General features: G+C 41.8%; 1 protein-coding gene across 1 annotated transcript in view; it reads left to right on the forward strand.

The window, feature by feature from the left end:
* The window catches only part of LOC137367143 (uncharacterized), a 75252-nt gene that overhangs the window by 25137 nt on the left and 35728 nt on the right, over positions 1 to 14387 (forward strand). Inside the window, exon 5 of the mRNA XM_068028583.1 lies at positions 6269 to 6469. Within this exon, the coding sequence (XP_067884684.1) occupies positions 6269 to 6469 (201 nt within the window). The remainder of the gene's footprint in view (positions 1 to 6268; positions 6470 to 14387) is intronic.

Here is a 14387-nt window from a genome sequence, read left to right on the forward strand (position 1 = left end):
ATTTTACAAGACTGAAAACTGAGCCTGCTTTTGTAAAGAAAAACTTTAAAATAATTTATTCATTATTTTCATTATTACAGGCTAATAGCTCTTTGGTGATCTGGAGGCAGAAGAGTGTTTCTTGGCACTTTAGTAGAAGTGAGAGAAGGAGTTTCAAAGCTTCCTGTTTACTTGAAGTCTGCTTTTGTTTCAGGTTTGATATCTGGGACAACGAAACTTTAGGTGTTTTTTTTTATTGATTCACAAGATGCGGGTGTCATTGGCAAGACCAATATTTATTGCCTATCCCAAATTGCCCTTGGGAAGGTGGTGGTGAGCTATCTTCTTAAACTGCTGTAGCCCATCATAGCAGTTTTGATATCTGAGTGGCTTGCTAGGCCATTTCAGAGGGCATTTAAGAGTCAACCACATTGCTGTAGGTCTGGAGTCACAAGTGGCCAGACCAGGCAAGGACAACAGATGGGTCATTATGACATTCTGGTAGTTTCATGATCACCATTACTGATCCTAACTTTTCATTCCAGATTTATTTAATTAACTCAGTTTAAATCCCTCAATTGCTGAGGTGGAGTTTGAATGTGCATCTCCAGGTCATTGGTGCAGATCACTGAATTACTAGTCCAGTTACATAACCACTGTACTACTGAGACATTCAAATTATGCAATGCAGTGTAGTTTGTGAGGCAAAACATTTAGAAATGTTGATACTGACATTGTTCTATGTTCTGGGTATGAGAGACTCTAAAGTTATTTGGTGCTGTGACTAAAGTTGTAATTTAGGAGACATTCTGCCCCTTTGTAAAGATTACCTCATTCCACCTTGGACTTTCTCCTCCTTTACTATTCTTAAGCTTTCAAGGTACAATTAGCTTAAGTGATTTCACTTAGGCGTAAAGCCTTGGTTTCCATTTGAATCACCTTAGATACAAATGAGTAAACAGCATTGTTATCAAAGTTAAGTACATAGATATGAGAATGAAAATGCATAGTCAATATAACCTTACTTTTTTATGTAACATTCCATTTACTCTAATACCTTAGCGCTAAATGCCCAAATATACTTTTTTTTCCTGTTCTTTCATTTTCTCCCCATACTTCTCTTCTGAAAGTAGCTACATAGGGGTACAGTTCCATCTGCAGTAATCCCCACCCACCCTGTGCCTCACCCAAGTTTTTTTTTTACATTTGAGCATGGATAATGAACAGACTACTGGATTAACGCTTGTGATGAAAGCTCACAACCGATCTGAAACAAGTTCTCATCCAATCACCACACAGGTATTTCTATAAGGAATCACCTGAATATATGAAGTGGGAACCTTGCCTAATGCACACTTAGCTGATGCAGAGATGCTAAAGCTTATTATAACTCCCTGTGACTCCACTGCTCCGATCAATTAAATTAGCATAGATAAGGAATTGATTTTGGAGCCTTTCTGATCCTCAAATCTTCAGTGTCATGTGTCCAAGGAAGCTAAGTGTTCTTAGGACACATAGCACCCTTTTATTTCATGCACTGAGACACTAGGTAATATATATCCTGATCATTTTTGACTTTTTTCCCTCAGTAACAGTTTTACCAATGATCAGATTCTGCAAAGTTTTCTTTCTGCTAATTAAATCTGGGCGGAGTTGGCTGAACCAGCACAAAAGATTGGTGAATTGTTAACTTGAGTTATGTCAAAAACTACCTAGACTCTTGTTTCCCTCAATCCTTTACACTGCTTCGAGATTCAATTCACCTGAATCAGGCCTCACCTACAAAACTGGCCTCTCCACCCCACCCAGAAATGTAAAATTCCGACGGTTGCGCTTTTTTGGGAAGACTCTTTAAATTGCCGTAATTTTCTTGGGCCCTTGGGTACTAGTAGGGCTATTTTAAACGTTTTTTTAATATCAAAATTATCAAATTTATTAAGAAACTGACTAATGTAGACAAATGAAACTATTAAATGGTTCGGTACAGTTCTTTAAAGTCATTTCCACTGATAGTTAAAACAGGTTACCCACAGACTAAGCGCTGGGCAGCATTATTAAAACGTTCATTTTTTATGCTAAACCCATTTTCAACAGTATTAATAAAACAGGTCACCACCCTCAAATGCAGCAAGAAATATTTTTTTGGAAAGAAAGAAAATAATTAAGTTCTAATACACTACTCGATTGAGCTGGTTTATGGAAGATTTGACATTTGTGATAATGCAAATGAGTTTGATAGAAAACTTGAAATGTAACCTGACCAGTGCAATTTCAAGTTCACTTTGGATGTTGGAATGGGTGCCAGCAAAATCAGCTGCTGTTACTATCACTAATGTGTCCGACTGGAAAGTTCAATACTGATATGCAGACTAAGGTTGGCGAGTCTTTTACTGCACTGAGTAATTTTGTGCGTTCATGACTATAAAGGCAGTTGATTTTAAGAACACTTTTATAACAAGCTCGCTGTTTAAAAGTCTATATGTTGGACAGTAGAGTTACTAATGCTGGTGCGATACAATCCCCGCGATATTTTCTCGGGGCTATGAAGAAAGTGGAGGGGACGAGTTCCAAACTGGAAACTCGGAAGTACAGGTTTCCTGAAGTCATACAGTCATACCTGCAGGATTTAAATATTCTGGCGGCATCTGTGGAGAGAGAAGCAAAGTTAACGTTTCAGGTCAGTGACCTTTTATCAGAACTGGCAAAGGTTAGAAATGTAATAGGTTTTAAGCAAAGTGGAGGTGGGGCAAAAGAGAAAAAATGGGTAGGTATTGATAGGACAGAGGGTCACAGAGAATGACTGACAAGTAAGCCATGGGGCAAAGGCAAAGAGTGTGTTAATGGTGTGGTGAAAGACAAAGCGCTGGTACAGAGAGGGTGTTAAATGACAAAATAAGAAATAGCCCTAGCCAAATGCAAAACATGCAAAAAAAGTGGGCAGGCACATGGTTAAAAAAAAGTGTAATGATGAAACAAATAAAAATAAAAATAAAAAATACGAAGTAAAACTAAAAGAAAAGGTAAAACTAAAAAAGAGGGGGGCCATTATGCTCTGAAATTATTGAACTCAATGTTCAGTCCGGCAGGCTGTAGTGTGCCTAATCGGTAAACGAGATGCTGTTCCTCGAGCTTGCATTGATGTTCACTGGAACACTGCAGCAATCCCAGGACAGAGATGTGAGCATGAGAGCAGGGGGGGGGGGGGGGGGGGTGTTGAAATGGCAAGCGACAGGAAACTTGGAGTCAAGCTTTTGGACTGAGTGGAGGTGTTCTGCAAAGCGGTCACCCAATCTGCGTTTGGTCTCCTCAATGTAGAGGAGACCACATTGTGAGCAGTGAATACAGTATACTGAATTGAAAGAAGTACAAGTAAATCACTGCTTCACCTGAAAGGAGTGTTTGGGGCCTTGGCTAGTGAGGAGAGAGGAGTTAAAAGAGCAGGTATTACACCTCGTGCGATTGCAGAGGAAGGTTCCGTGGGAAGGGGGACAAGGCGTCAGGGTAATGGAGGAGTGGACCAGGGTGTCGCAGAGGGAACGATCCCTTTGGAATGCTGACAGGGGAGGGGAAGATGTGTTTGGTTGTGGCATCACACTGGATGTGGCAGAAATGGCAGAGGATGATTCTTTGGATATGGAGGCTGATGGGGTGAAAAGTGAGGACAAGGGGAATCCTGTCGCGGTTCTGGGAGGGAGGGGAAGGGGTGACAGCAGAGGTGTAGGAAATGGGCCAGAAACAGTTAAGGGCTCTGTCAACTACAGTGGGGAGGAATCCTCGGTTAAGGGAAAAGGAAGACATATCAGAAGCGCTGTTGTGGAAGGTTGCATCATCAGAGCAGATGCATCGGAGATGGAGAAACTGGGAGAATGGAATGGAGTCCTTACAAGAGGCAGGGTGTGAAGAAGTGTAGTCGAGGTAGCTGTGGGATTTGGTGGGCTTATAATGAATATTAGTAGTTCTGACAAAAGGTCACTGACCTGAAATGTTAACTTTGCTTCTTTCTCCACAGATGTTGCCAGACTTGAGTATTTCCAGCACTTTTTGGTTTTATTTCAGATTTCCAGCATCTGCAGTATTTTGCTTTTATTTAACTGCAGGACGTTCTTTTAATTTTTTTTCCATAAGTTTACTGCCTGACAGCCAGCTTGATTGACAACCCTGGGAAACCTGGCTGACATTAGTTCAAGAGGCACACAGCCTCCTTAAAAAATTCTAGTGACCCCCTGACATATCACTTGAGAGTAGATTGGTCATCCACCTACCAACCGCCTCTGTTAAAACAGGAAATGGGTGATTGGAGGTTAGTTGAGGTCAAATTTGAGATTTAAAAATTTTTTACTTCTTACCTGAACCAAACCAACTCATTCTTTCAGGTTAAACTTACCCACAATATATTTATTTAATGAATGACAATGCCTGCATAAGTATCGTATGACATCCGTATTCATCAAAATGATGTGAAATGTCAATACTTACATTGTACTTAAAGAAGATTTTTGCTCAATGTCATTAAAACACATACCTGTATTAGAAGTCTTGCACCTAGGATGCACTTACTGCTGGTCACAATCACTTCCTGTTGCTACACTATGGTTGTCACACATTTATTATCACAGTTTTACCATTACACTTTGTTAGCTGGCTCAAAGTAAGCCAGCAGCAAATCACAACTGAAGTGAAAGTGAGGGAATGTATGAATCAAAGGTGGGGAGAACAACAACAAAAAAATGAGCAACTACAAATAACGTTAGAAAACAATCAATCTTGAATTACCAGCCAAGAGAGTCTGTCAATTAAAAAAAATCAAATAAAAATGCAACATCTAAATCACTCAAATGCTTTTTGAAAAAAAAAACTATATTTAGAGCTTCATGTTCCATCTCCAAAAATAAGGTTTTAATAAACATTAAATCATCAAAGTAACATATTCACAACAATATGATTACATTTACCTATTGGATTATCTTTTGTGTGTTTTAATACCTTCATTGAAGTTTTGAATTCGAAGTCTCAAAAGCCTAGGCTTTGACTGGATAATTTCCCCAACAGTTGGCCCATGGCCAATTTCCCAGCATGCAATCTGTGCATTCTGAGTAAAAGTAGCTTGTAGAATGTCCCAGAATGCATCAGCACCTTGAACCATCCTGTGAGGATTTGTGAGTTTCTTTGTTTTTTCCAAAAAAACAAGCATGACCTTCTAGGGTTTGCATTCTGAAAATTTCATTTTGAGCAAGTTTCACATTTAAAATATTAGTAGCTCCTCTTTTTCTATTAAGAACAGCTCAATTTTACCTCAAGGACAGTTGGCCAACACTTGTGATTAACAACACCTGTCTATCTTTGTCAACATTTAGAAAGGAAACCAAAATAATGTCTTACTGCGAATGGATTTATTTTTTGCAGTAGATGAGTTGAAGAGGATTATAGTTTCCCCCTCCCCCACCCCCAACTGTCATGATTTAGTTCTAGCTAGAAGATGAACTTAAATTACTATGTTCCTCTTGATTGGCTTCGGTCCTTGTCAATGATAGAAATCCCTCTCAACTACATCTTGGCTCAAAATTCAATTCAAAAATCCCAGGATTCCTTTCCCCAGAAGTCCACCTCTGCCCACTGCTGGGCTATCCATCCCTAGAAACCTTCTGGTGCTCTCAGATCAGATGCTCACTGGCCCTAGCACTTCTTTCGTAATTTTCCCTAATCTCAGGGGTTCCACCAATGCAGCCAAATCCTAGGGACTTTCTCCCACTAATCCTAGATCCTACTATGAGCCATAGTGCTCTCAGATCCCTTCTCCACAATGCTTTGCCTAGGTCCTAGGGTCACCTTTAAATCATTGTCTCTGGTAATAGTACTTGACCCCTGTGCTTACAAAACAAAAATAAATGAGCTATTAGAATTTAAAATGTATTGTAGGGATTAAGTGGTCACATACTTGTGACTTTTATGCATTCATTGCTTGTTCATGCTGTGTGTTTATGCATTCAAATACCTATGGATTACAGTTCTGCCCTTTTCCCAAAAGTTTTGTCTTGTGCTTATGGCAAAAGGATAACTTCATGTTGTGTATGGATTAGCACGCCTAGGACTAACAATTGACCCTGAACTGCAATATCTAATTCACACGAGGTCATGTTAGAACCCATCATATGCTTCTGCAAAATGTTGAACTATTTGAGTCTGATGCAGCTATTTATCCCTGTTGATCTATCCTTTAGGCTGAAGAAAAGTGAATATAGGTCTGGTGGTCTTGCAAATAACTGTTAAATTATTACTATTTTTTGGATAGGTCAGAAGATGGAAGAAGAGTGAAAAAGTCAACCCAGACAAAATGGTGACAATAAACACAGACAATCCAGAGCCCTGTGCATCTCAGAAGGACAAAGTCCCTAAATTAGCAGCTCAGTCATCCATAATGGAATGTCACTGTTGCCAAGTGAATATAACCCATAAATCTGATGGACCATGGGAAACAAGAAAGAGCTCCAAGGTATAGTAGTTAAAGTTGTATAAACCTAATTAAAAGAGGAACTGTCTTTATCAAAATTGCATGACTTTGTTTTGTTTGGGAAGGAAGAGCCCTATAACATTTTCATCGTTATGTTAACTGCAACTGGTACCATGATGTGGGTCACTGCTATTTATCTCACTGTGTCGTGGGTTTGCAAACAAGAAAGAACTTGCATTTATATAATGTCCTTAGGGCAGCCAATTAATTAGTTTTGAAGTGCTGTCACTGTTGATTTACAGGCAGATGCAGCAGCCAATTTACTCACAGCAGAACCCCACAAACAGCAAATGAGAAAAATTACCAGTTAATCTGTTTTGGTGGTATTAGTTGAAGGGTGAATGCTTGATTCAGTTGTCCATAATATATCTCTCCCAAAAATCAGGATAAATGTAATACTTGTGACAATCCCCATTTCACACTATCTCTCAAAGTCAAAATTATCGCTCAGGTGCACTTCAAATAGGACACTGGGATTTTTTTTATGTCCACATGACTTCAATTTAATACTGTGATCAAAAGATGGCATCCCTGACAATGCGGCACTCCCTCAGTACGGTACTTAAAAGTCAGCCCAGATTACTGGGGTGAATTTCCATAAATGCTGTTTTCCCAGGATCTTCTGCCGAAGTTACAGTGGACAAGTTGGAGAAGCCTCACGAAAATTCAGCCCTTGCCTAGTCAAATCCTGGAAGGAACTAGAACCCATCACCTTCAGATTCAGAGGTGAAAGTGCTACCCGACAGAGTCAATCTAACCTTGAAACAAACATTCTTTTCATTAAGGGTAGGCGATGGCGTAGTGGTATTATCACTGGACTAGTAACCCAAAGACCCAGGGTATTTCTCTGGGGACATGGGTTCGGATCCCACCACAGTAGAAGGTGGAATTTGAATTTAATTAATAAATCTGGAATTTAAAAAAACTAGTCCAATGATGGCCATGAAACCATTATCGATTGTTGCAAAAACCCATCTGGTTCACTAATGTCCTTTAGGGAAGGAAATCTGCTAAACTTACCTGGTCAGGCCTACATGTGACTCCAGACCCACAGCAATGTGGTTAACTCTTACATGCCCTCTGAAATGGCCTAGCAAGCCACTCAGTTGTACCTAACCGCTACGAAGTCACACTGTGGGGTATACCTACCCCAAATGGACTGCAACGGTTCAAGAAGGCAGCTCACCACCTCAAGGGCAATTAGGGATGGGCAATAAATGCTGGCCTGGCCACTGACGCCCACATCCCATGAATGAATAAAAAAAAAGAGTAAGTCCTCTGTTTCCATTGTTTGTGATGGTGTGTGATTTGTTCTTGATTTTGTCGAATCTGGACATGGGTGTGGAACTATTTATGTTGTACTGCCTTTGAGAGCCATAATTTGCATATAATATAGTCAGACGTCTTACATACTTTCTCTATTAATGAGGGAATTATAGACATTTCTTCAGGTTAATGAGTAAGTATGACAGTCAAGCACAATTTTATTTTATGTATCAAAAATATTTTAGCAAAGTGATATAAAAATTTAGGTTAAATGTATACGCACTAAACAAGACACAAAAGCCAAAATACCCAAAGAACAAAGAACAAAGAAAATTACAGCACAGGAACAGGCCCTTCGGCCCTCCAAGCCTGCGCCGATCCAGATTCTCTATCTAAACATGTCACCTATTTTCTAAGGGTCTGTATCTCTTTGCTTCCTGCCCATTCATGTATCTGTCTAGATACATCTTAAAAGACGCTATCGTGCCCGCGTCTACCACCTCCGCTGGCAACGCGTTCCAGGCACCCACCACCCTCTGAACCAGAGGGGTACCAATATCCTGGGGGGGAGATTTGCTAGTGCTCTTCGGGGGGGTTTAAACTAATTCAGCAGGGGGATGGGAACCTAAATTGTAGTTCCAGTGTACAGGATGTTGAGAGTAGTGAGGTCAGGGATAAGGTTACAAGGAAGCAAGAGGGCACTGGCAAGCAAGAACCTGGTTTAAAGTGTGTCTACATCAACGCCAGGAGCATCCAGAATAAGGTGGGTGAGCTTGCAGCATGGGTTGGTACCTGGGATCTCGATGTTGTGGCCATTTCGGAGACATGGGTAGAGCAGGGACAGGAATGGATGTTGCAGGTTCCGGGATTTAGATGTTTCAGTAAGAACAGAGAAGATGGTAAAAGAGGGGGGTTGTGGCATTGTTAATCAAGGAGAGTATTACGGCGGCAGAAAGGACGTTTGAGGACTCGTCTACTGAGGTAGTATGGGCCGAGGTTAGAAACAGGAGAGGAGAGGTCACCCTGTTGGGAGTCTTCTATAGACCTCCGAATAGTTCCAGAGATGTAGAGGAAAGGATAGCGAAGATGATTCTTGACAGGGGCGAGAGTAACAGGGTAGTTGTTATGGGGGACTTTAACTTTCCAAATATTGACTGGAAATATTATAGTTCGAGTACTTTAGATGGGTCAGTTTTTGTCCAGTGTGTGCAGGAGGGTTTTCTGACACAATATGTAGACAGGCCAACCAGGGGCGATGCCACATTGGATTTGGTACTGGGTAATGAACCCGGCCAGGTGTTAGATTTAGATGTAGGTGAGCACTTTGGTGATAGTGATCACAATTCGGTTAGGTTTACCTTAGCGATGGGCAGGGACAGGTATATACCGCAGGGCAAGAATTATAGCTGGGGGAAAGGAAATTATGATGCGATTAGGCAAGATTTAGGATGCGTAGGATGGGGAAGGAAACTGCAGGGGATGGGCACAATCGAAATGTGGAGCTTATTCAAGGAGCAGTTACTGCGTGTCCTTGATAAGTATGTACTTGTCAGGCAGGGAGGAAGTTGTCGAGCGAGGGAGCCGTGGTTTACTAAAGAAGTTGAAGCGCTTGTCAAGAGGAAGAAGAAGGCTTATGTTAGGATGAGACGTGAAGGCTCAGTTAGGGCGCTTGAGAGTTACAAGCTAGCCAGGAAGGATCTAAAGGGAGAGCTTAGAAGAGCGAGGAGAGGACACGAGAAGTCATTGGTGGATAGGATCAAGGAAAACCCTAAGGCTTTCTATAGGTATATCAGGAATAAAAGAATGACTAGAGTTAGATTAGGGCCAATCAAGGATAGTAGTGGGAAGTTGTGTGTGGAATCAGAGGAGATAGGGGAAGTGTTAAATGAATATTTTTCGTCAGTATTTACAGTAGAGAAAGAAAATGTTGTCGAGGAGAATACTGAGATACAGACTACTAGGCTAGATGGGATTGAGGTTCACAAGGAGGAGTTGTTAGCAATTTTAGAAAGTGTGAAAATAGATAAGTCCCCTGGGCCAGATGGGATTTATCCTAGGATTGTCTGGGAAGCCAGGGAGGAGATTGCAGAGCCTTTGTCCTTGATCTTTATGTCGTCATTGTCGACAGGAATAGTGCCGGAAGACTGGAGGATAGCAAATGTCGTCCCCTTGTTCAAGAAGGGGAGTAGAGACAGCCCTGGTAATTATAGACCTGTGAGCCTTACTTCGGTTGTGGGTAAAATGTTGGAAAAAGTTATAAGAGATAGGATTTATAATCATCTTGAAAAGAATAAGTTCATTAGCGATAGTCAGCACGGTTTTGTGAAGGGTAGGTCGTGCCTCACAAACCTTATTGAGTTTTTCGAGAAGGTGACCAAACAGGTGGATGAGGGTAAAGCAGTGGATGTGGTGCATATGGATTTCAGTAAGGCATTTGATAAGGTTCCCCACGGTAGGCTATTGCAGAAAATACGGAAGTATGGGATTGAAGGTGATTTAGTGCTTTGGATCAGAAATTGGCTAGCTGAAAGAAGACAGAGGGTGGTGGTTGATGGCAAATGTTCATCCTGGAGTTTAGTTACTAGTGGTGTATCGCAAGGATCTGTTTTGGGGCCACTGCTGTTTGTCATTTTTATAAATGACCTGGATGAGGGTGTAGAAGGGTGGGTTAGTAAATTTGCGGATGACACGAAGGTCGGTGGAGTTGTGGATAGTGCTGAAGGATGTTGTAGGTTACCGAGGGACATAGATAGGCTGCAGAGCTGGGCTGAGAGATGGCAAATGGAGTTTAATGCGGAAAAGTGTGAGGTGATTCACTTTGGAAGGAGTAACAGGAATGCAGAGTACTGGGCTAATGGGAAGATTCTTGGTAGTGTAGATGAACAGAGAGATCTTGGTGTCCAGGTACATAAATCCCTGAAAGTTGCCACCCAGGTTAATAGGGCTGTTAAGAAGGCATATGGTGTGTTAGCTTTTATTAGTAGGGGGATCGAGTTTCGGAGCCACGAGGTCATGCTGCAGCTGCACAAAACTCTGGTGCGGCCGCACCTGGAGTATTGCGTGCAGTTCTGGTCACCGCATTATAGGAAGGATGTGGAAGCTTTGGAAAGGGTGCAGAGGAGATTTACTAGGATGTTGCCTGGTATGGAGGGAAGGTCTTACGAGGAAAGGCTGAGGGACTTGAGGTTGTTTTCGTTAGAGAGAAGGAGGAGGAGAGGTGACTTAATAGAGACATATAAGATAATCAGAGGGTTAGATAGGGTGGATAGTGAGAGTCTTTTTCCTCGGATGGTGATGGCAAACACGAGGGGACATAGCTTTAAGTTGAGGGGTGATAGATATAGGACAGGTCAGAGGTAGTTTCTTTACTCAGAGAGTAGTAGGGGCGTGGAACGCCCTGCCTGCAACAGTAGTAGACTCGCCAACTTTAAGGGCATTTAAGTGGTCATTGGATAGACATATGGATGAAAATGGAATAGTGTAGGTCAGACGGTTTCACAGGTCGGCGCAACATCGAGGGTCGAAGGGCCTGTACTGCGCTGTAATGTTCTATGTTCTGCGTAAAGAACTTTCCACGCATATCCCCCCTAAACTTTTCCCCTCTCACTTTGAACTCGTGACCCCTAGAAATTGAATCCCCCACTCTGGGAAAAGGATTCCTAATTTACAGCTTGGGTCTGAACCTAGATACATACCTATTGTTATAATTCAACAATCCGGTAGCTAATTGGTCCTGAGATTCCACCCCACCCCCCCCCCCCCATGTCCCCATCCCCCCCACCCCACCTCCAAACAAAATAATTTGTTCCAAAAGGCAGGTGGAGGTTATTTTCTTTGATGTATACATGTTAGGTTAGGTCAGTCCATCCCTGAAGGTGTGCAGCAACTTTATTACATATACCCAGTTCTTTGTCAGTAAAGTGAGTTATCTATAAATTATCATAAGTGGAATTTTTCACATGGGGATAAAAACAAGTGATTGTGGGCAAGATTTAACTATCAGGTGGCCAACTGGTGGAGTGCCGCAGTAGGACAACCCAATATGCCAGCAGGAGGTGCAGACCATTTCCAGGACCAAGCCTCAGTAATACATATATATGGCAGACGTTGGAGGCCGAACAGTTGTCCTGAGGCAGCTTGCCGACTCTAGGCCGACACAATGTCAAATGATTTAAATGTATATCTGGCTATTGTGATTTCAAAGCAGTCAGTATAAGCCAATTACTATTTGGTAGTCATATCAGACAAGGCCCAACAGAGTACTATAGACCATTAACAGAATGAATTGTCATCTGAAGAATATTCGCTTGAAGTACCTTATATCTCTATTTCAATTCTAATGGTAATATAGTTCATCTTGTACTAATGGACACAGCCACTCTGATCTTGTTGACCATCAGGAGCTTGATTGCTTGGAATCAGGGATTGCCTTTTGAAAAAGGGAGAAAGTCAATCCCCTCTTTGTTAGGCCAGGTTATTTCATGAATGTTAATTTGATATTCAATTTAATGTGGTAAGCCACAGAATTATGACCCTGTATAATGTCTCAGTCTATTACATAAGATTGATTTTTGCTAGTGAAGAATAGTGACATTTGTTTTACACAAACTTCAACTTTAAAATGCTGAGGTTAGGCTGGGTATCTCATGAATAATTTGATTTATGTCCAACCAGCTCTGCTAATAAATTAATATATTCTTTGAAAGGGGTGAAATGTTATTTGAGAATTCATTATGCAGATCTATGCTGGAGGATCCTAACGTGGGCCTTGCTTGAGATTTATCAATGTCAACAGCAAATATTTCCATGTACTTTGACAGACTTCACCAGCACCAGAGCAAAGGTTTTAACAAAGATAAAGTATTGGCCAGTTCAAATAAGCAAGGATTGAAACAGATAAATGGGAGAAAAAGATGGATAATCCTGAAGCATCTGATTTTCATTTGGCTGCATTGACGTTTAGCAATGTTCTGTAAATCGGCTGAAAACAATGCTATCAAAGCCTATTATTTCAGTTTTAGACACAATTATAAATATTAATCCTTACAGAGATGGTTTGTAGTTAGAAGTACAAGTATCAGGATTTATGCTTTATTTGATTAACTGACTGGATAATTTAGGCCCAATTTTCCTGGTCCATGTCCCTGGGAAAGGCCAAGTCCCTGCACCTAGTTCATCGGATCACCCCTTTTCCAGGTGAATTAGAATTAGAATTAGAATTAGAATTAGAACATTACAGCGCAGTACAGGCCCTTTGGCCCTCGATGTTGTGCCGACCTGTGAAACCATCTGACCTACACTATTCCATTTTCATCCATATGTCTATCCAATGACCACTTAAATGCCCTTAAAGTTGGCGAGTCTACTACTGTTGCAGGCAGGGCGTTCCACGCCCTTACTACTCTCTGAGTAAAGAAACTACCTCTGACATCTGTCCTATATCTATCACCCCTCAACTTAAAGCTATGTCCCCTTGTGTTTGCCATCACCATCCGAGGAAAAAGACTCTCACTATCCACCCTATCTAACCCTCCGATTATCTTATATGTCTCTATTAAGTCACCTCTCCTCCTCCTTCTCTCCAATGAAAACAACCTCAAGTCCCTCAGCCTTTCCTCGTAAGACCTTCCCTCCATACCAGGCAACATCCTAGTAAATCTCCTCTGCACCCTTTCCAAAGCTTCCACATCCTTCCTATAATGCGGTGACCAGAACTGCACGCAATACTCCAGGTGCGGCCGCACCAGAGTTTTGTGCAGCTGCAGCATGACCTCGTGGCTCCGAAACTCGATCCCCCTACTAATAAAAGCTAACACACCATATGCCTTTTTAACAGCCCTATTAACCTGGGTAGCAGCCTTCAGGGATTTATGCACCTGGACACCAAGATCTCTCTGTTCATCTACACTACCAAGAATCTTCCCATCAGCCCAGTACTCTGCATTCCTGTTACTCCTTCCAAAGTGAATCACCTCACACTTTTCCGCATTAAACTCCATTTGCCATCTCTCAGCCCAGCTCTGCAGCCTATCTATGTCCCTCTGTACCCTACAACATCCTTCGGCACTATCCACAACTCCACCGACCTTAGTGTCATCCGCAAATTTACTAACCCACCCTTCTACACCCTGACATTCTACACCCAGAATGACAAGGCTTTCTTGGGGCCAGAGCTGGCCCTGTGCCAGTGTTGCAGGCCCCTGAAAACTGTACGGATGAGGCGAGAAAGAGCATTCACAGCCTGCCGCTACATTTTCTGAGACTAACACCTGATGGATCTCCGGTGCAGGGGCAAGCAAACAATCCTGGGAGCAGGCTGAAGATTGACACATAGGTAGACTTTTGTAGCCTTAAACATCCCTGCTCCTTTCGTCGTGTGAGGCCTCGCTGGAGATTTGGAAACCTACACCATTGGATGTCCCGTTTGAGCCTGTGCAATGTGGACAGTAGGTTTTATTTTTAAAATTTGTTTTTGGGATGTGGGTGACACTGGCAAGGCAGTATTTACTGCCCATTCATACTTGCTCTAAGATCAGACCAGATGGGGGAGTCAAGACCCCTGAACAAGTTCAATATTTATGACAATCAGCAGATTTCTATAATTACTCATAAAATATCAGAGCATATCAACACC

Source organism: Heterodontus francisci, chromosome 3, assembly GCF_036365525.1.
Source record: "Heterodontus francisci isolate sHetFra1 chromosome 3, sHetFra1.hap1, whole genome shotgun sequence".
Lineage (NCBI taxonomy): Eukaryota > Metazoa > Chordata > Chondrichthyes > Heterodontiformes > Heterodontidae > Heterodontus > Heterodontus francisci.